At 42.5% G+C, this 23,265-nt stretch overlaps 1 protein-coding gene across 1 annotated transcript in view; it reads right to left on the bottom strand.

Annotated features, from left to right (window-relative positions):
* LOC106744501 overlaps positions 1 to 23,265 on the bottom strand; it is a 45,896-nt gene that overhangs the window by 3,595 nt on the left and 19,036 nt on the right. The window contains exons 3-16 of the mRNA XM_014619343.1: positions 21,648 to 21,718; positions 11,587 to 11,684; positions 11,394 to 11,517; positions 10,666 to 10,897; positions 9,222 to 9,683; positions 7,854 to 7,898; positions 7,062 to 7,643; positions 4,958 to 5,401; positions 4,015 to 4,157; positions 3,836 to 3,913; positions 2,462 to 2,804; positions 1,906 to 2,110; positions 1,625 to 1,812; positions 606 to 778 (exon numbers count right to left, since the gene is read on the bottom strand). Of these exons, the coding sequence (XP_014474829.1) occupies positions 606 to 778; positions 1,625 to 1,812; positions 1,906 to 2,110; positions 2,462 to 2,804; positions 3,836 to 3,913; positions 4,015 to 4,157; positions 4,958 to 5,401; positions 7,062 to 7,643; positions 7,854 to 7,898; positions 9,222 to 9,683; positions 10,666 to 10,897; positions 11,394 to 11,517; positions 11,587 to 11,684; positions 21,648 to 21,718 (3,188 nt within the window). The remainder of the gene's footprint in view (positions 1 to 605; positions 779 to 1,624; positions 1,813 to 1,905; positions 2,111 to 2,461; positions 2,805 to 3,835; positions 3,914 to 4,014; positions 4,158 to 4,957; positions 5,402 to 7,061; positions 7,644 to 7,853; positions 7,899 to 9,221; positions 9,684 to 10,665; positions 10,898 to 11,393; positions 11,518 to 11,586; positions 11,685 to 21,647; positions 21,719 to 23,265) is intronic.

Here is a 23,265-nt window from a genome sequence, read left to right as displayed (position 1 = left end):
AACTCACATCTAACTCTGAATTTAAATTTAAGCGTCTCATTTAATAGAGTTTTCAAGCAACAACTATTAATACAGGCCTCGACCGCTTTTTCAGAGTTTCACGATTTTGTTTACGGGTTTAACTGCGACCTTTTCATGTTTTAGTTGAGGCACGATTTAGTTCGTACGTCTGTTCGATTGCTGGTCATTGTAGTTATATTTGATTGGGGGATACTAAGAGGTTATTATATTACATATGACGTATAGAGGATGCATCAATGATTTTCTTTTAAAGCGATGTACTTGCTTAGCGATAGTAATTTTTAACAGCGTTTCTTGGAAGACTAGATATCAGCACGCATTATTGCGACTGCGCGCTATTCGGAAAATTGTGCCGACATCGATATCGAGATGCATATCGATTAACATATCGATCGCGAGACGCGTCTATATTTACGACGATCGCCGCGATCTCTCTCGGCAGTGCGCAGTCGCAACGATAGAGTCGTTAGAGGAGGAGCAGAACGCAACACTCGGAAGATTTGGGATGCGAGAAAGAATAGAGTGAGAGGGAAAATACATGAGGAAGAAGTAGAAAAGTTTCGGTCGCGCAAAACGGAACGTACCTTAGTCGCTCGTTTCTTCGAGCTTCTGTAGAGGGTGCAGCTGGCCTGTAGCAATGCCAGGGCTAACAACGCTGCCACGCAACCTACCACGATGTAGAGCTTCGTCGCACCCGGGAATAAGTCCGGCGAGGAAGGCGGTAAGTCGTACTCATCGTCCAATTCTATTTCGTTCACTGAAAGCAGATACAATTTCATCGGAAGTGATATCACATGTGCGTCACATGTCCCTTGAATTCTTAAAGTTACTACTTCGACCAAGATGGCGAGCGTTTTGAATGATTTGAATAATCTGAACCTGGCGAGCTTGGCCGCCATCATTATGGTCTATTTTTTTTTTATCGGAACTGGCCGCACTATTTCAAAAAATGTACGTACACATTGAAGCGTATGTATGAGATTCTCACGCTTCAGCGTGCGTACATTTCCGAACTAGTGCAGCCAGTTTAGCTAAAAAGGACAGACCATGTATGCATCACTCCCAAAATTGCAGTACCACGCGTTGCGTAATTTTATCGTACGAATTCTAACAATTCACAATGATAGTTATTCGTTCGTAATGCGTTCTATCAAAATAAAACTTATAACCATAGACTTCCAAGGGACGTCCCATATACGTCTCTTGGATAAAGTGTGCTGTATAGGGATAGATCATCTAATTTCGGCTAAATATATATAGTCGTTGAACTATGTACATTTAAAATAATTAATATTTAATATATACAATATTAATTTTATATAATATATAATACTATTTAATATTAATATTAATTTTTTTAAATATACACGTAAATAATAAAATATATATTTATTTAAATAAATAAATAAATAAATATATATATATATATATATATATATATATATATATAAATCTATGATAAAAAATCTGAGAGAACGAGAAATGATTTATTTCCTTTGATCGTGAAGACTTTCAATTGCTAAAAAGAGCAAGAGAACGCTTTAGATAATCAACGTGTCAATGTCCACTATATACTTATATCATTTGGACATGTTTAACTTACCTCGGGGTGCTCTAACGACCAAATACTGCGGGTCGACGCTGAGTACTCCGACCTTGCCGGTCACGAGTGCCTCACGTAACGCCTTTTCCGCTTCCATGCCGGTGTCCGCGGGCTTCAAGGATCTCCCCTTGGCCTCATTCTTATCGAGAATCAGATTCATGTGCGCTATCACTCCCTGTTCGTTGTCTCTGCGAGAGAAAAAATGACATTCAAGTAGCATTCAAGTAGCGCGCGCAAGGTGGGATTTCTCGTTCGTTGCTCTGTTGCGCGCCTTATCTCACCTTCGTAGCTCGTCAAGTCGGACTTGATAATAGCCCGGGAGCTTCTCGAAGACCGGTCCGAAGCTCTCCGATATCGTGTTCGAGATCACCTCGAAGTCGGGACTGCCGGGCGTGGGAGCCATAAAACCGTCGCCCAGATTGACAAGCTTGACTTCAATATCGTAATGCAATCTCGGCGGTGCGGGCGTAGTCTGTTCTTCGATTTCTGAACAAAGGAACGATGTTATTCGAAGCAGTCTGTGATACTTCGAACGATAAAAATAATTCATTATATTAACATCAAACCGATTAACAGTTTAAACTGCCAATGTACGATGCAAAAGCTTCGAGACGAACAAAAAGTAAAATTTCGTATTAACAATTAAATTAAAGAAAAACTAGCTCGAAGAGGGTTGTGATTAAATAACGTTCGCACAGTAATTTTTAAAAAGAAACTGTTATATGAAATAATAATATAATAAATATATCGTTAATTGCACGCGTGAAAAATTATATCGCGTATCAGTAGGAGCCTTTCAGTACGAGCAACAAAAGTGCGATAACTTTTCAACGTTACCTTCCAAGCCGCAGGACTTGATACATATTCTATCGGACGAGACAACCGGTTTCGCGTCGTGCTTTCGGATCTTCTTATTGATCGGATTGAATATGCCGCCCTTTACCGGGAACATCATATACAAGCAGTGATCATCCGTGAACGAAAGGTCCCTGCTATCCTTCGTCACGCGCTTCCTCGAAAATCTGAGCGTGGTCACGCCGTTTACGATATGGCCGCTGATATTGTACACGTCCTGCGAGGGATCCAACAATGGTGCATTGTAGCCGCTGATCCAAGTGTCCATCACGAAAGCTCGGCCGTTGCTCTTGTCGACCCAGCCGAGCACGGCGTCGGTTTGCGACTATCAAAATGATAAACAAGCGAGCCTCTACAGTATTATCCATCAAATATACATGTATATACAGAGAGGAGAAATATGTAAAAGATAAGAAATATTTATTCGACGAGTGCCGACAGCATATTTGCTTATACTAATATACGTATTTTTACACTGAGAAATAAGTTTTCTTCAAATATATATTTTCTTAAATCTGTAACTTTACATGAAGGCAATTGTCCATTCTGTTTAAATAAAAAAATTGAGATTTATGTAAATAATATGTTATTAAGACTCCGGAGTGGTCGCTATGACTGTCCTTGTTTAATGACGTCAGAAACGAGAAAACGCATACCGAGATTTTTTGCGTTATACATTCAAATAAAAAGACATATCCACAAAATGAACATGTGTGATCGATTCAGCACACTCTAAAATTGAACGGACACTTTTTTTCTTATTCGAACAATTAATAAATAGTCGTAAAATTAATTTGACACGGAATCTTCTTTTCCAATCTCTTTCCTCATGATTTTGTCAATGTTAATTTTACGACTACTTATTGATTGTTCGAGTAAAAGAAAAGTGTTCTTCCAATTTTACAAGTTTGCTGGATTAATCACAAATGTCATTTTGCGGGTATATCTTTTTATCTATAAATATAAGGCAAAAAATTTTAGCATGCGTGTTCTCTCTTCTAACTAGGACAGTCGTAACGACTATTCCAGAGCCTTAATAACACAGAATAAATATTTCTTTATTTTTTAGATATATTTTTTCTCAATGTATGTTTAGAACTATAATTAGATATATTTTACGGGACATAAATCTCTATATATTTCCTAATTCTATTATTTATGAATAAACAAATCCAGGTTTGGTTAAACAATAACTTCTTAAATTAGATTTCTAAACTCAATTTTTTGTTCGTTCTTTCTCACTGTGACTTTCATATACAAAGAGAGTGTTGAGAATTTTTTAATATTTTAATAATTTATCAAAAAGACACACGCACACACGTATATCCAAAAATGATAAGGTGAGAGGTCATTTACCATACTGCCGTCGTCGGAGAATCCAACTCCGGTCCACGTGTTGGTATTCGTCGTGGATATAACGAACGTTATTAGATCCTACGGAGAAAAATTTCCATGATATTGATTCTGCGCGACGGTGAACGGCTTTGTTCGCTCCTATATCGAGGGAACCACCGAGGAAACACAAGACAAATTACCTTTCTACCCTTGTACGTCCATTGTATGGCATACTCGCAAGTGCCATTCTCCGGCAAGCAATTTCTCGGATAACGCCATTGACCGCCACAGGTACCGTCTTTTAGCGTTACACCTCCGGCGAATTCCGGCTTCTTAGCTTCGTCTGAAACGATCGATGCACGTGTTCACCGTATAAAGCACGCTTCAAGACACTATTCAATGGCCGGAAAAAAATGAAGTGAAAAGGTAACAAATCGGGCAAGACAAAATCCTCGCACGGAAAAACATCTCTCAGTTCCTACAATTGAACCACATTTGACCAGGTAGAACAGGACGTCAAAATGATGAGAAAATGACTACAAAATGACTACGATCATTTTCTCATCATTTTGACATGGTCGTTATTTTCTGTTCTACCTGGAATAGAGACCGGATGAAAAATTCGGTGATGAAAAATTATATGAAATGATAATCTCTGTTACTGCTCGGGAAAAAAAGATAATATATATGAAATTTGCCCGTATATGACTATATATAATTATATATGTCCACAACGAAAAAAGATTGTTGTTTACAAATTATCTACAAATACAATCGAAATAAATGCTTCTGGCTTGTGCTTCTGACAGCACATTTATCGACATTTAATTAAATGACAAAGCATCATTTTTTTTCGTGTAACCACATATATGGGCAAAATATATGTATGGTTTTATATAATCATATATAATCATTTTTGTCAAAAGAACTGTTTCCCCGCGCAGGAGTGGAAATATAAATATTTCCTATCGGGGAAAGATATAGAGAGACCAATCGTGCGACGCTTGTCGATATCTTCGAAAGCTGGGCATTTCACATATCGTTAAACGTGCACACCGCCTCATTGCGGCCCGGCGAGAGGCGGCTTCGTAATGGTTTTACGACACAAGTGGCGAGCTCCGGATGTAAAGGCTTCGTTCTTACCGAAGAAATTCATCGTCGCCGTGCCCCGCTGCATTCCATGCCCGTGATATTTAAGCTCGTCGACCTTGTAGAAGTCTTTGACGCTGACCTTGGCCTTTTCGATCCCGCTGGCTGGCTGATGCACGTACTTGCCGGGCTCTTGACCTTTCGCCCAAATCACCTGCATACTGCTGTCGCGGATCTCGTGATCGGTCGGCTCGATCACGGCCAATTTCCTGCGGAAGAGCATCGTCGTGACGCCGTCGCGCTCGTAACCGTACGCGGCCGTCAGGCTGTCCCTTCCGCCCCAGTATTCGTCCTTACGGGGCGTCGACCTGTCTCTCGTGTAATAATCGCCGATCCTGTAACTCGTCCCTCGCGCCATCCCGATGATGATGTCCGTGCAGTCCATGGGATTGAAGTCGTGCTTGGGTGTGTACCTGTGCCCCGGCGCCGGTAACGATGCTTCGGAGGATGTGAGGGCACAGATTTGATTAACGCTCGATTAAGCGCGGCTGACACGCAGGTATTGTACAATCGTGTGGAACGACAATGATGATATTGAACAATGCACTGAAATGCGTCCGATGTTTCGCAAGTTTCGCTACTCGAACCTGCCGTTTCCGTGTATGTCGTGAAAGTCGTATACGACTCGGCTTTACAGCTGGTACAGCATAGCGTTTAGAGATTTACAGATTTCATTCTAGCTTCTCTTATGTTTCTGATTATTCAAAGTATTGCCTTATAAAATTCGCCGTCTCGTTGAATGCACATTTCAGTCGTTCGATACAGATTAATTACAATGATTTACAGGGTTTCTGTTTTTCAACATCCGAATGGTGATTCTTACGTATTTTTGCCTGCTAAACGCGAATCTGTTGTTCAAATTTAGCTTGGTCACGTCACAATTTTGGGAGAAATAGCGTCAAAGTGGCCAAAAAACGACGATTTTGACGGTTTTCATAATGTTGCATTGTCAAGCTAAAAATGGACATTTTTATGAGGCATTAACGAAATTTGAAAACAATTTTGTTACTAACAATACATCATGAGAACACTTAAAATTGTCATTTCTAGCTATTTTAACGCCATTTCCCTCAAAATTGTGACATGATAGCCAAATTTGGACAACGAATTCGTGTTTAGCGAGTGAAAATACACGGGGAATGACTGTTCGTACTCGAGAAACAAAAGAAAAAGATCAAATTTTGTCGGACGGTGTTATCGATCCGAATGAGATGAGTCGATGTTATGGTGTGTTAAATGCGATGTTAAATGGTGTCCTACGGTGTCGGAGTAATTGTGATGGGTAGAGATCGAGACACGTGCTTATTTCGTGTCGAAGTAACAGCATGCTGAATCCGGAAGTTACAAAACGGTATTTACAGGGGGGAGGGAACGTCGGGGGTGAGCGATTTCGGGGCATGAAGCGTTAAGCGTTATCGATATTATCTACAGGTTTTTGTTTATCTTGGTTCTATCGCTGCGCCAAAAGTATCCGGAGTGTTGCGTTATACTCGATCGGCGATTAATAAACAGGAATTCGCGCGGAGTCAGCGCAGTTGCATTAACATTTCGCAATTTCGCAGTGCCGGAGGAAGCGGCAGATGTCGCGCGGACACATTATTCTCGCTTCTTATCAACAACGCTAATTACGCTTTCTCAGCAAACATTTACCGTTGCGATCCTCACGTTCCAGTTGCGCGAACTTTTCCCGGCGGCCTTACGGGTCTATCGTGAAAGTCGCGAATACCGAAAGTAATGAGTGAAGTACATACTACTGATCACATTGTCGAGATGTCCAGATGGCTGTAACTACGAGAGATTTCTTTTACACTTCATCTCAATTTCTCTTCGTCAAGACTTCGTATGTTCATATGAATGAGAAGTACGCTCGAAAGATACATCCTAGTCACGATAAATGTAACGACTGCATTTAAAAATTAACATGAACTTGTCAAGATTTCTAGTTTGGAACAATCTTCTTGTTGTCGTCACTCAAAGACGAGAGAGAGAGAGAGAGAGAGAGAGAGGAGCTGAGAAAAATCTCTAGTAGTTCGAGAGTTAATGACGTAAGAGCGTGGGCGATGTATGCGGAAACAAGCGTTAAATCAGTCCTCGTTACCTTTCGTCGCTCCCGACTTCGGACCCACACTTGGCTCCGGTTCCGAGCTGGGTTCCGGTACAGAACCGGGTTCTGGATTCTCGGATTTTGGCTCTGGCTCGGATTTCGGTTCTGGCTCAGAGCTGGGCTCAGGCTCGGATTTCGGTTCCGGCTCAGAAGTGGGTTCAGGCTCGGACTTTGGTTCTGGTTCAGAGGTGGGTTCTGGCTCGGAATTTGGTTCCGGCACGGAACTCGGCTCCGGCTCAGAGCTTGGTTCCGGTTCGGAGCTCGGTTCCGGCTCGGTTTTTGGTTCTGGCTCAGATTTCGGCTCAGAGCTCGGTTCTGGTTCGGAGCTCGGTTCCGGCTCGGAGCTCGGTTTTGGCACAGAGGTCGGTTCCGGCTCAGAAGTCGGTTCCGGCTCAGAGCTCGGTTCCGGCTCAGAGCTCGGCTCCGGCTCAGAGCTCGGTTCCGGCTCAGAAGTTGGTTCTGGCTCAGAGCTCGGCTCTGGTTCAGAGATGGCTCCCGGCTCGGATTTTGGTTCTGGCTCGGATTTCGGCTCTTGACTCTCGACGTGAACGCTGGACTCGACGACCGGTTGTTTCCCTGTGCAACAAAGCATCGTACGTCGTGCCGACTACCTACTTACAAGGGCCGTCACCTGGTGCGTCGTGTCTCGAAGGGATGGAGTTCGCTACATACACTACTGGGATTTCGGGGCGGGGGGGGGCTACTAAATATTGCTACTGAGTTCTTGAGCAAGCGAGCGACTCATCTGAGAGAGCTGTTCCATACATTAATGTCATACATACATACCGTTCGCGGATATCGAGGTCGGTTCTGGGGATCTTCGTCGGCGACCTGCGTAAACAAAATGATTATAAGAGCGTCTCGCTGGAAGCATTGAAATGCGACGAGACCGCTTCGTAAATAATCATTCTTCTCGCTCTTTGAAACGGAGCTTAAGTTTTCTTTTTTGCGGTAATCGCCATCGTTAACATCCTATTATGCGATACTTAGCGAATGGTGAAAAAATTCCTTCTTTGAATAATATCCGAGCAACTTATTCCTCATCTATGGACAAAGACGAACACGTGTGTACTCTCGCGATTCTCACACCGGTGCGTGTTCTTTTTGTCCGCTGCGTGTAAGCATGTCATTATATGCGCGTTATCATTTTTCCGCGACCGGCGTTCACGTAATTATCACGGGCTCCTTGAACCTTGCGCGATCTCGATCAAATACAACGCGCTGGAATACACATTAACGTGCCAACGGTAATAGTGTGCTATTTATTGTATGCGTGCTGCGTATTGAAGAAGAAAAAGGCAGAGATGCGTCTTGAGATCGCGCTGCTAAACGTGTTTCTTCCTACTTTTTATTGTGGAAATAACGTAGACTTCGTAAACATCCTCGTACAGAAATACCGCGCGTCGCACACAGCGCAAGATAAATTTCGAAAAAAAAAACTTGGAAAGAACCGTCGATTCGTGTGTACGCAGCGTCTACAGTCCTCGGCCGTATTATCAGACGCACTTTAATTTTTTACGTTTCATCATGACTTCCGAGGACCGGCTTTATAATACGGCACATCTATCGATCGAATTGTTTTAAGGAATCATTATTCCTAAATCTCTGTTATAAAAAGCATTTTTTACGACGTCATTTCACTTGGCTATTACAATGACCTTGAAAAAAATACGAACTCACATTGTCGATAATAACGAGAACAGACGTGAGTTCCGAGTGTGTCAATTGAAATCTAGTTTTATTTCCGTTTATTTGTGACTTCAAACTTCAAATTCCTTGCTTACTGACAGAAAAGTACATTTTTGTGTGAAAAATATTAATAATGTTTACAGAAATTGTGGGTAAAACGAGTGGACACCTCGGAAAGTGGCAGAGGTGAAAGCGCCGAAATTATTCATGACTGACACACATAATTGACACCGAAATTATTCTAATCGAGTAAATATAAAATTCGTAGCTTTTTTTCTCCTCCTAACCTATTAAAAAAGATCAAAGTGTCTAATAATGTAGCCAGGGATTGTAACTTCCTCCTTCTATAATGCATCGCAATGACAAATATTTACTTATCACGCGAGACATCAATAATGCGACGGTGAAGCGGCGATGAAGCGGCGGCGAAGCGAGGGGGGGGGGAAACAAATAATAGTCTCTCACCTTGCTTCGTGCTGACTTGATAAGTCACGCTGGTTTGCACGGTAACGTCGAAGTCCGGTCGCGACGTTAAACTGAACGTCGTGGAGTCCGCTTTGGCCGATCTCCTCTTCGCCCCTGATTTCTCGGCTTCCAGGCCGGGCTCAGCCTCCGGTTCCGGTTTCGGTTCCGCATGAGGCTCCGGCTTGGATGTCGATCTCGGCTCGGCGACCGGTTCCAGTTTCGGTTCCGGTTGCGGCAGCGGCTCGTCCTTCGAGCGATCCTCGATCTTCGGAAAGGATCGGCAAGTCGGGCCCAGGTCGCTGGGCCGCCAACCGATTGCGATCCACGTAGTTGAGTTCGCTATGAGGACACCTTCCAGCTCCCTGATGTCTTTCAGGATCCTCCAGTAGAATATGACGTCGTCAGAGAAACGCTTCATCGTGTACGCGCCCATGTCCACGTCGATGCTCTTCACCGGTGATCCTGGGAGCGAGATCGGGGAAGCGGAAAGTCATAGCTGATTTCACTCGTCGGGACTCGTCGTAACGCTACGTAACGCTCGACACCCTCTCGATCGTTCGATTGACGTCTGTTAACGCTGACGCCGGTTAAAATTGCTTTTGCTTGTAAGAAGTTGTTCAAGAGCGACGGCTCGTTAAATATAACCGCTCGTTACGTAACGAAAGTTTGCGGTAAGCCGATTGAACCGTCCAGCTATTAGCACGTCGAATTTCAATGCATCGCAAGTGCGCCGAATAATTCCGAATACGTGAACGATGAAGCATTTAGCGGATGCCTCTCAATGCCTATCGTCGATTTAAACCGTGTGTTATCCCTTAATTATAATAATTCCTTAGTCATGCGGAGAAAAGTTTGATCGAATTTGCCAGACAGTAAAGACCAAACCAAACGCGTTTTGCTTGAAGAAAACGGAATTTCCGACTGTGAGAACTTAATTTGAGTCATAAGAACTAGAGGTCCCGTCTCCTTCGACCGAAACACGTTTGATTTGTTCAACCTGTTTGGTAAATTCGATCGAACTTTATTACCATGCGTTAATGAAATATTATTCATATGTCTGGTGTACACCTCGAAACTAATTAAGAACTCCGGTTTATACCGAAGTTTAAAAGCCGCCAAACTCGATTTAACAAGGCAAGTAAGGCCAGAGAGAGAGAGAGAGAGAGAAGCGTATCGAGTATCTCTTTAATACACTTAACGGAATGCCATTAAAATATCTCAAACCTCTTCGCGCAAAGAAAGCACTGAGAGAGAATTGTAAGGCGCGACCACGTTTATTTGTTTTTTTTTTTTATTTTCTTTTTGTCCCGATATCGAACGACAAGCCGGTGGAACACCGGTTTAGCACGAGTGTCCCAGAAGCGGCGTCCCCGCGGTCCGATGGCATGCGAGAAATTCCCGCGTAGGAATTTCGCACGGCGCGCGCGCGCGCGGAGAAACTTACTCTTCGCGCAACCCGGGCCAAACCAGCCGGTGTTGCAGTAGCAGTGCTTGGTAGGCGCGGTCGTGCCGCCGTTGTCGATGCACGTGCCCTGAATACCGCAATCCGAGTCGTCCAGGCACTCCTCCTTAAATTCGCACCTCGCGCCGTGATAGAGACGATCGCACCTGCACTTGCCCAGTAGGTAACGTCCGTGGCCGCTACAGTCCTCGTGGTAAAGTTTCTTCTCGAGGACCTGCCGGACGTTAGAAATGTTAACAGTCATTCTCCAGCAGAAGCTGGAGAAACATTCACGGAGACCTTACAATGCAAATGTATATATGCGGTGTCATTGGCCGTAATTCGTGTTGTAACCGACGTGAGATCCGTGCGCTAATTGGCACATGCGGAATCGGATGAGAGGTGGAATGATTGCTGCAGCAATAAGTGGAACAGATTCCGAATGACAGATCGCGACGCGTGTGGTAATTTCGACGCGTGCAAAGGAAGCGAGAGATGCGACGATCTCATATTTTCATTCCGCGCGATTTTCACGAGATTTACTTTCTTCAGACAATTAATTTACCATGTGATCGTAATTGCGATTTCCCTGAAAATCGATTCGTGATTTGTATTTTCTATTGTTTGTATACAACAGTCTGTTCTCTCGGCGAAAATGTCCAATCGTCGAGTCGCCGAGTCTCTTTGACCGTATCGGCGGGCATTTTCCGCGAGAAATCGGGGAAACTCACGTCGATGTCCGAACACGACCAAAATCTGTAACTGGAGCCCCATTCCTCGGCCTCCCGCTGCAGTCTGACGGTGCAGTCGGTACAGGTGAAATCCGGTGGCAGCTGCACGGTGTAGTTCTGCGCACTGAAAATCCGATATGTTAGGCTTATGATAATGAGGGGTCCGATGGAGATCGCGTCGTCGCGCACTTACGTAGCGTCATTCTCGACAAATTCGCTGTTCTGCGTGACGGGCGTCAAATCGAGCAGAGGCCTGTCGAGATTGTCCAAGATTTGAAGCCGGTAGCCTCCCTGAAAAAGAGAAGATTTAAGCGCGTATAAATGCGTACGGTAATGAGCATCTATTGATCCACTCATACACGGAGAAGAAAAATGATTAATGCTACCAAAATTATAATAATTTTCGGCGTCAACTATATCTTTTTTTTGCTTTAACAAAAATGTAACAACATACATTTTAGATTATTACTACTGATAGTATAATACTTGATATAAAAATGGTTCTTTTGGTTTTTTTCTACGTAGAAAAATTTATTTCTACGTAGAAAATTTTATTAGATTTAATACGCATGTTTGTTTGACTTGGGCTTGTTCGACATGAGAAAAAGATTTCTTCAAATTTAATAAATTTTATTACATTTAAACAAATTTCTTCATCGGCTTGCTCCGAAGAAACTAATGTTTCGAATAATCAGTACGATTGTTAGACTTTTCAACGAACATGTATATCTTAAATAAAAAATTAGTTTAAAACGAAAGATAATTTTCTTATAAAGAAATTATTTGTACCATTTTACATATTTATTGTAACCAGATAAGATTTTATTTAGTTAAAAGATATTATTTCAAATAATAGAGTTCTTTCTGTTAAATAATAGAATTTTCTTGAGTGAGACAATAAAATTGTTTCACTGAAATAAAGAAGTTTTTTTAAATATCTTCTTTAACATAATATTATTTCTTTTAAATAATTTATTTTTAACAGCCATCGTAATGTTTGGATGAAAATATAAAAGAAATATGTTATTTGGCATAAAGAGAGAGAGAGAGAGAGAGAGAGAGAAATATTTACTGTTTGAGAAACCAAATAATCCTGTTTCTTGAATCAAATATTCGTTTGTTTACTTTATTACGAAAGACAAATTTGTTTTAATTAAAGAAATTTTATTAAATCCCAAGAAATCTTTCCCTTTGTGTATGATTCTTTAACTATTCGATTATAGAGCTACAAATACCAAATATTTTTTTCACAGTATAACACGGCGTAAAACAAACTATACGCGGAATAATAGGCTAAAAGGCTCTTAGATAAAAAATCAAAGCGCACGACAACCAATAAGAATTGGATACCGAGTCAAGGTATGCTAAAAAAGTTATATTAATATATAAAATAACGATAAACTCGACGCGTTTCGCAAGTAATTCATCGTTTCATTACTTCGTTTCGAGACTTTCGCTCTCGTGCGACATAAACGAGTTTCCGTGTGCGTGAATGCGAAATCCACAATTCTACCGCGAGTTTCGCGATAAGCAACACATCATCGGCACGATTCAACATCGCGAGGCAGAGCGATTTCGATTCCGGTCTCGAGCGGAATCGGTGCAAGTGGGTCCCGGTCGTTCGATTTCTCGATTTTTTCCCCCTATGAACTGACGAGTTGCAAGAAATGGCCGAGGCGATTCGTTCCGTCGCCGTGATCGACCGCAATAAATCAACAGGTGGAAACTAAAATTTCCCTGTTCTGAATTCACCGGCACGGATAATTGTATTGCGGTTACTCGTCAAAACGCATACTATTACGTTTCATGTTGCCTAAAAAGAAGAAAATCACTTTGATTTCACGTTAATTAACAGAGCTAAAAATCATCATGTCGATCTTATACAGCCCAACATTCGGGGAAATGTTTTGCTGATCCAGTTAGAATTTCAAATGTCACAGGTAAAATGAATCGCTGTTTCCTGTATTTGCTAGAAAATTGTTTGTGGTATCATTTGTAATAGCAGCATTAACAACATATGCAGGAAAATTTTAGTCCTGTTACTAATTTCAAATAAGAAATATGATTGGCTTAAATCTGCATATACTCCACAGAGAGGCTTTCTTGCTACCTTAGTATAATTGTTCAGAAATAAAAATTCTGTCCCTGTCATATATTGATACATATATTGATTACATACAACACATAACATTAAAGTATTTGCTAGTCATTTATCCATCTCAGCTAATTTCTCGTATCAACACAGAGAAAAAGGTTTCTTTAGATTTCTATTTATTTGACTAAAATTTATTTTATAGAAACGACATATACGAAATATGATTTGTTTGAGTAAAAACTTCATTGTCTCATTCAATAAAACTCTATTATTTAACGGAAGGCTATAATTTGAAATATCTTTTAACCAAATAAAATCTTATCGGGTTACAATAAATATGTAAAACGAAACCGGTAATTTCTTTGTAACAAAATTATCTTTCGTTTCAAATTTTTTATTTAAAATAAAGATACATATTCGTTGACAAGTCTTAATAATCGTACTTATTAATCGAAACATTAATTTCTTCGGAGCACGTCAGTGATGAAATTTGGACGCAACAAAATTTATTAGATCTGAAGAAATCTTTTTCTCAGTGTAGATAATTTTCGACTACAAGACCGTTTTTTTGAGTAAAGATAGTTGAATATCTTCCCCCCCTCTCTCTCTCTTTCTCTCGAACGCCCGGATAGTCACTCGGACAGATATTTATCTCGATTCCCGGCCGTGAATAATAACTGAAAGATGCGGATATTAGCCGGATTCTGGCACGAATGTGTCCATCGTCCAGACGTTCTCGCCGGTACCGCCGGTCGGGATAGCGGTATATACCGAACACGCTCGCGTCATACGAGCGTGTCATACGTGCTTTTCGCGCGAGTGGTCACTCCCGTTGGCGTTCGACCGCGAACGCGATCCTCGCAATGTTCCCGCTTGCGAAACTCCGCCGGCGGCTTTGCGAAACGTGCGCCGAATTGAGAAGAAAACGACGTCCGCGCGACGACGACGACGAGTCGCGGGTCGCGGGAGTAAATGACGAGATAATGACGGCCGAGCTAATGACCGCTTGTTCTCGTCCAGCCGATTGATATGCGCCACGGGTTTGCGACATCGTGAGACTCTTCATCGCGATCGAGCGGCCGCCGCAGCCCCCTCGATAGAGAGAGAGAGAGAGAGAGAGAAACACCGTTAGGAAAGCGCGCGGTGAGCTCATGCGATGCCGATGCAAGTTCATAAACGCTTGAATTGAGTAACATCCGCGTCCGTCCGTCCGTCCGTCCTACTACTGTCCGTAGGCAGGGATAACGTGTGGATTATCGCTAGGCGATATCTGCGATTAACGCCGCCGCAAGCTATTGTAACTTAATCGCCGTACGTAACACCGGCAATCCTGATTCCGGTTATTAGCGATTTTAATGGAGGACGTCGGCGCGCCCGCGCTCCTTAGCCTCGATATGTTCATGTCGCTAGAACGCGCTGTGAACCGCCAAGGGCTTTCAATTTCTTAATGAGGAATCTATAGTATCTAAATATATCCCAGAACGCACGTGAATTCACTTTTTCATATTTATTTATTTATTTTATCCACCGTATCTTCCGGCCGGGGAGTCGATATTACGCACGTAAGACGTTATCGCTTGCTATATTTTCGGTACACAACCGCATTCTTGCAATCCTCGATTTCCAATTTTTCGATAAAGGATCTCTACGTTCTAGAACACACGTGAATCTACTTCTCAATCGTTCATTATCTATTTTATCTACCGGTATACCTTCTGGTTAGGAAATTAGTATTACGCATATAAGACTTCGATCGCTTATCAAGTTTCCGGAACTGCGCACGGAGAAAAAGGTTTCTGCTGGCAGATTTTTGATTACCACAGTGACGGTGGAAAGATTCGTTAATAATATCAATTGCTATTTGCCGGATACATGGACGGCAAATTAATTTGGTTTAAACGCCGAATGTAAATTTGATCGCTGCAGCAGCGACGTCTCGTTACAGCAGCGAAATGGTTTTTTTCCGTGTGACAAATCCTTTCGCCGTCGCAATATTAACGAACGAATGTCCCGGCAAAACTCGTCTTCTCCGTGCGGAGTTTTTTCAAGCGAAAGAATCACACGCACGACTCTGGACGTCTTCCACTGCAGCCGACGGGATGTTCGAACGGCCGTCGCGCGAATCGGCGAAAGACGGAGGGCGAAACATGAAACGGTGCTACGCCGGGACGGGGAAAGGGAAGAGACGGCAACTCAACGACGCGGTACCGCTTCGCACGACACACACCTGCGCCTCTTTCGCGATGTTATTGCCGAATTTTTCTCGTGCCGCGGATATTTTCGAGCGCGCAGGCGAGCGCTGCTTATCCGGCGCGCGCAGGATTTTAACGTCAGTCGTAACGCGATTCGCGCGAATGTTTATTGCGCCGTTTCTTTCATCCCGCGGAACGTTAACGGCTCGCGAGCGAGGCTCACGCTGGATTCGCCTGCCGCTGAAATCTACCTGCCCTCTTAAAAAGGATTACACGTTTCATATGCATATCTGTGAGAGAAATCTCTTCTCCTCGCGTTATCGGCAGCAGCGCCCCGCGACTGCCGATGTTTTTCTTTCGCGAATCCGCGTNGGGGGGGGGGGGGGATTTGACGGAACGCTTCCGACATTTTAATTTGTTCATGACATCATCCATATGAGGCAGTTTCTTAGTTAAAGTGCAATATATTCGCCGGGAATGATTTACAAACCGGCTGGTACGATCGTGTATTCATTGATCTGCAAGTGATTTTCGTGCCTTACCTTTTTAATCGGTAGCCGATTCTCTCGTATTTCTCCGAAAATTCTCCTACCATTTAATAACAGAACTATTTCTCTAATCAAAAACTTACCAAAGAGAAAGGTCGATTCAAAATTAACCGATGTATACTGAAGAACTCACTTGGTTGAATCAACAAAATTCTTGTTCGAATATGGGCGAACAAATGTTTTGGTTTTTTTTTTTAATGTGTTGGTTATAAGAACCAAATCTGGGTTCCTATAATGAAATCATTTGTTTGCCCATATCCAAACAGAAATTTTGTTGATTCAACTGAACGGATTTCTTAATATATTATCTACACATAAAAAAAAAGAAATGGAAATTTTGCGAAATAAATGTTTCCCGTGACATTTCCTTCAATATTTATCGGTTGGAAAAGATTTGACTGTGATGACGGAATATACATTTTTGTGAAATATACCAAAGTTTTCTTATTAATTCATCTTGGTTTATTAGTTAGGAATACAATTTTGTTTCGCTGTATTTAAATAAGACCATTCTTTTGTCTTTCTTCCGACGCACCTATATTTGACCGTAGGACTAGTCGTCTAATAAAAAACTTACCGGATAGCAAAATCGATTGAAAATTAACCGATGTAATTTCTACTTTCCCGATGGTACACTAAACACTCAACGTGTAACGCGGTATCGTCGAATCTCCAATTCCTTTTTCTTTTCTTCATCGGAGCAGCCGATTTTCTCATCTTCCTTTCGTAAAATTAATCCTCTGATGAGAATCTTGCTAAAGAGCGAGATCGGCCGAAAATCAACCGATGTATCATTTACTTCCCCCGACGGTACGCTGAACAGTCAACGAATAACTCGCCGATAAGAAGGCGATGCCGATAAGAGCGCGGCGTGGTGATTGGATTTATTCTAACCGCGCGCGCCGACCGGGGGGACCGTTTTTCCGAGCACGGTTGCATGCAAAGACGACGAAGCCGCTCTTGTGCTGCACGCCTGGCGGAACGTAAGCCTAAGGCTAAGAATCCGGCGGTTTTGCACGCTAGCCGAGAGGCGACGCCTTCGTGCTCGAGCGATCGTCATCGGCGACGTTACGGTACTCGGCATACCGATCTGTTCTATCGAGGCTCGCGAGCATCGTGTTCTACGTATGCGAGGCTGCCTTGGCTCTGCCTGCATGCCTGCCTGCCTGCTGTCTATGCCGCCTCTATTCGGCCTACTCGTAGGCCGCATACCTACGAGAGAGGCCATGCTCGTGAATAATTCAGTGCGCATCACCTTGAGCGACGAGCACGCGTAGGCAGAGAGAGCCTCTTCGGCCGTCGTGCTCTTTTCCTTTCGTAGCCACCACGTGCGGACAAATTCGTAATGTCCTGCGGACGGCGTCGAGGGGCCTCGTACTCGTTGAATACGAACGACCGGCGCGGCGATTACCGTCGAGGACGCGAAAGAACGCGCGTTTTCTCGTTACGCTCGCTCCGACGTGTGTGACGCGCCATGGACAATGGGGGATCTGTTATTTTTAAACACCGAGAGACTGATGCCTCAGAGATGTGCAATGAAGATGATAGGATGTTGAGAGCGCCCGCAGGAGCCCCGTGTGCTTGGAGATCGGTGCGCGTATTTTGTTTAAACACTAATTATTTATAATTTAACATTATGCGTGTTAATGATAATTTCGTATTAATTTTATTTATGCGTTAACCATTTGATCCATTTGTGTTCGACACATTTCACGTGTCCTGGACGGTCTACGCCAATTATTTAAGTGTTAATTTAACACAAGGTGAACATGTCGAAAAAGTAACACGAATATGTGAAAAGAGTAATACAAAATTAATATCTACGATATGTTAGTCGACACCGTGAAGTGTAAAATATGTTGTTTTAACACTTATACTTGTTGAATATCGACAAAACATTGAGATAACATAAACACAATATGTTAAATTGATACACATATGTATGTTGTATGGTGAAAATTTAATACGAAAGCTTGAACAAGGGCCGATTTTAACACAGGTATAAAATGTTTTCTTACTGTGCAGTCAAACTCGCAAATCTCGCGAACGTTTCTGTCTTCGCTTCGGTAGATCCTTCTCAATGTTATGAACACTAAACCTCTGACCTTACTGTTTGACGACGCAGTTATGGCACCTGTGCCGACTATGTAACACCTCTGACAATTCTTCACACAATGAAAATGAAAATACGCGCATTGATTTCTAACGCGCGAGTCTTACGGGCTCTTAATATTACATTATCTTGATTATGTGTCTCAGTCATTAATCTTGAGAGGAAGACAAATATTTAGCCACAAAATCGCGGCTGTGGGCTCTTATAGGCCATGGTCGCATACACCTTAACACAATACCATCTTAACTCAGTTATTTTCATCGTAGGTCGATTTCCGCGGATTTTTACTCGCGTTCCGCGCTTTCGTAATAATTCAACGAAGACACAACGCGCGCGTGCATGATATCACCTGCTCGTGAGTGAAGTGACGGGAGGGATAATTAGGGGACGAAATTACGAGAGTAATAAAAGGAGCAAGATATAAAAATACGCCCGATTATTGGAAATTACGATAATGAGACACTAAAGGTTTACGGCCTTCTAAGCTCTTGATAGCAGGCGATTGATGACGCGTGATGCCTAACGGCGCGGCAATGCCTTCCGCGAAGGCTCGTAAAGGTTTCACTCTTTTTCTCTCTCTATCCCTCTTTCTTCCTCCCTCCCTCCCGTCTTCCCTCCCTCCCTCGTATTTTAATAAAGAATGTTTGTGCGTTTACGATCCTGTAATTTTTCGATAGCGCATAATTCCCCGACGATGCTCGATGCTTCGCGGGGCCGCGAAGTCGATAACTCGCCTTTCCGCGCGAACGCTCGTAATAAACCCTCTCTCTCTCTCTCTCTCTCACTCTCGTCGATCGGAGAAATGGTAAAAATCGCTTTCGATAAAGTTACGTTGCACCGGCGTTCACGGTCCTACGGAGGTTTCGATAACACGAGCGGCTGTCTCGTTAATCTTCAACGCTTCGCACACCGATAATGCTTTCTCTCTAGTAGAGAGACTCGTAAAGCTTTCTCCTTCGGTCGAGAGGGCCTTCGGTAGGAATCGTGTGCGTTCAATAAGATCGCGCGCTTAATCGATACACACACATACTCGTCCGTACGGACGGCAATTTAAACGGACGCGGATTTAAATCTAGATTTAATCGCTCCGGAGAATTGCGTGAAATCTAATTTTAGCCGGTCGGGGGAGCCACGGACAGCCGTCATTACGAGACTCGGCGGGTACGGCGCGAAAGGGTTAATTACCACGTGATAGGCCTCAGAATGCCTCGAAGTGCATTGCGCGGATACCCGCGGCGCACGAAGAATGCCCCATTATGTCGAATGCGTCCGCGCGGAGAGGAGAGGAGAGGAGGAGGGCGGCCGGGAAGTTGAGCGCCGGGAGAAAGCAGCCCGCGGACGCGAAATAATATAAAACGCAGGCACGATTTTATCCTCCCCCCCCCCNNNNAAATAATATAAAACGCAGGCACGATTTTTTCCCCCCCCCCCCCCCTATCACGTAAACCGTAACACGACTTTTAAAGAGTTTCGGCCGTCTTCGAACACAGTGCGCGCGGATGTGTAACGCGCGAGGAATCGAAGCCGACGGCGCCGGCGGTCACGTTTTGTTTTCCTTTCTCCGCGCGCGAACGCGCGAAGTCCGGCGCAACGTGTGCGAATGATAATTTGTGCGTCCACGAAGAACGTGTCGTTCTTCCTTCTTATTACGCGAGCTGGCGAGCGTGCTGCGTTAACATCGCGACGCGATAAAATCGCGCTCGATATTATCGTAAACGGTACGGCGAGTCACGCCGGATAAAAATTTTAATAACCATCCTAAAGTCAGCCAGCGTCTCTCAGCACGCCAGGCCACAACTTCGCGTCTGAGCGAGTATAGTTGTTTAACGTGCTCGAGGAAGTCGTGCTGATAGACCCGCGCTCGATATTCGAGAAATTTCCGCCTCTCCGCAATTAATTAATTTCCTCCTTGTCCTTCCTTCGGAAACTTTCCACAAGTGTCGCCTCCTTCTCTTTTCATTCCGCGTTAATTCCGACGGTTTGATCCGTACTTATTCGTCACGGTGTTGCGGCTCTTTACGGTCGGTACTTCGTATAAACTGAATATATTACAAAGAAAAAAAAAAACAAAAGAATACAACTAAAAAACTGCATTGAAAAAATCATGATTCAAACAAACTTATTCAGAAGAATTGTACTTCTTAATATTCTACTGAATATTCTATTGAAAAATACCGAAAAACCAAAAAAGTTTAAAATAATTGTATTAAAAGAGTTGTTACCGAGAGAAATTGTTATTGCAAAAAATACAAGAGAAACAACTCAACAAAGAAATGGTACTAAAAATATTATTTGAAGAAACCTCCCTCATCAATAGTTGTTCATATTTGTCTTTTTTGTAAAGGTGATAATATCAAAAGATTTATGCCAAATGCGAATAATTAATCATTAACATTTCAATTTTCAATTTTACAAACACAAATTGTTCTAGCTACGTAAAAATTTGCAGGTTAAAAATGTAGAAGCGTTGTATAAAACTTCCAGTCGGAAAAGCTTTTGTACAAAAATTTAATATTTTCTTATACTTTCTACGCAGAAATAACATCGAGAGGTTTACATGATAAATTAACGACGTTTTATTATATTTCCTGCTTTAATGGTTTTATACTTTTCTCAGTCTCATTTTTCGTTTGTTTTGATCCATTATATAGATCGACATTAACATAACGCATTTTGATATTATATATCTGCATTTATTTGTCACAGTGTTACGATTTTTTATAGCCGGTATTTCGTGTAACCTGAGTATTTATAATTGCGAGCGCTTCTTCGTTCGCTTCGATGCGTTTCCCAAGGCGCCTTTCTGGTGCACGCAGAGAAAAAGATTTCTTTAGATGTAACATTTCTATTTATTTGACTAAAATTTGTTTCACAGAAACAGCATCTACGAAATATTATTTCTTTGTAAGAATTTTATTGTCTCATTCAAGAAAACTGTATTATTTAACAGAAAGAACGCTGCTATTCGAAATAATATCTTTTAACCAAGTGAAATCTTATCTGGTTACAATAAATATGTAAAACGAAACAATTGATTTCTTTATAAGAAAATTATCTTTCGTTTCAAACAAATTTTTTTATTTAAGATAAAGATACATATTCGTTGAAGAGTCTAACAATCGTGCTTATTAATCGGAACGTTAGTTTCTTTAGAGCATGTCAATGATGAAATTTGTTTGAATGCGATATAATTGATTAAACTTGAAGAAATCTTTTTCTCGGTACGCGTAAGGATAGGTTTGAGGCTCGTGTAACGCGGAAGGAGAGGATAAAAAGGTTCAAAGGACTCGCGGGAATTTTACTTACCCTATGGGGATAGGCGAGGTGCCACGTGACGCTGAAATTGCTTCCTGCCAGTAACGACGTCTTGACGCTGCCTGCAAAAACAAAGCGGAGTTATCGAAATTAGAGTGTGACCGCGAGAGACGGGGGTTTCGCGCGAGAGAGCGGCGAAGTCGGACAATGATAAATCGCCGTTCCGCTCTATCGCCGATTAATCACGAAAATTCGTCGCTGTTAAGGCGATCCCCGGCCTCGTTCGGCTTGCTCACTCGTCGCGACAACCTGTTTCGGAGGTCACGTACTTTATTCCTAACGCCGGCTATATCACGACTTACCGCGGACGTCGCTGGGAATTTTCGCCGCGAGACATCTACCGCCTATTAATTACTCAGCCACCGATTAAACGCACTTTCGATACGCGCCGACGTTGAAAAATCATGCTGTTGCACCAACACTAACGGTAAATGGTGAAACATTCGATTCGTTGCCGTCGGAAACCGCGTGACGCTAATTATCCGCATTCGTCGGACAGGTATTTACAATCAATGGAAAATATAATATTTCGCGACTCTTATTTTCCGAGCAATTTCAGGAGACTAAATTAACGGGCAATCCGGCAATATGTGTGAAATTTTTTTTCACGCGTATAACATTATTGCCGCTTATTATATAATTGGTTAATTAACTCTCTCCGATATTTTTTTCTACTTCTTATTATAGCCGAGCAATTACTCCGGATTGCGTATGTATTAATTCCTTCACGGTAACTCCCCCCCCCCTCCCACTCTCTCTTTCTCTCTCTCTCTCGTTCTCGTTCTTTCTCTCTCTTTCTCGCGTCGAGCGTGAGACGTGGCGAATCTTCGCAAAGTTTATGCACTAATTTAATATAAATGCAAATAACCGATTATCTTGCGGCGCTTTTAATCAACTTTTCCAGAATTATCATACCGCTACCTTCCGCTTCCCCGAGCGTCTCCGGAAGGAAAGCGGTTCTTCTCTACCACTGGCCGAGCGGGGCCGCCGGAGCGGCTCGATTAAATTACGGCCGCGGAAAGAAAAATTTATTGCCGCGGTTGCACGCCGCTCGGTATGCGTTCTCTATAACGCAATCGCATCGCCGGCTCGCCTAGTCAAACTTCGGCTGAGCGAGTGAATTTTGGTCGGCTCGTTTCCAGCTGAATAAAAATCGAATGCAAAGCGAAGCAGGTGACGTCGGTAAAACCCGTGAAAAAATACCCGTGAAACCTCGCAGTTGCGTGGGAAATTTCGCGGCAACTCTTCGCGCACTGAGGAAAATATTTCTTCGAGTTCATTAAATTTTACCGCAACTAAACAAATTTCATCTATTGACGTGCTTTAAAGAAACGTTTCGGTTAATTGTCGGACTTTTCAACGAATATGTATCTTCATCTTAAATAAAAAATTCGTTTGAAACGAAAGATAACGTTCTTATAAAGAAATTATTCGTTTAATTTTATATATATTTATTGTAACCAGATAAGATTTTATTTGATTAAAAAATAATATTTCAAATAATAGCGTTCTTTCTGTTAAATAATAGAGTTTTCTTGAATGAGACAATAAAATCTTTCTCGAACAAATGATATTTCGTATATGTTGTTTTCTATGAAACAAATTTTAG

The sequence above is a fragment of the Dinoponera quadriceps genome, unplaced genomic scaffold (genome assembly GCF_001313825.1).
Source record: "Dinoponera quadriceps isolate SergipeBrazil2010 unplaced genomic scaffold, ASM131382v1 scaffold1266, whole genome shotgun sequence".
Taxonomy (NCBI): Eukaryota; Metazoa; Arthropoda; class Insecta; order Hymenoptera; family Formicidae; genus Dinoponera; species Dinoponera quadriceps.
This window is presented reverse-complemented; position numbering and strand designations above follow the sequence as displayed.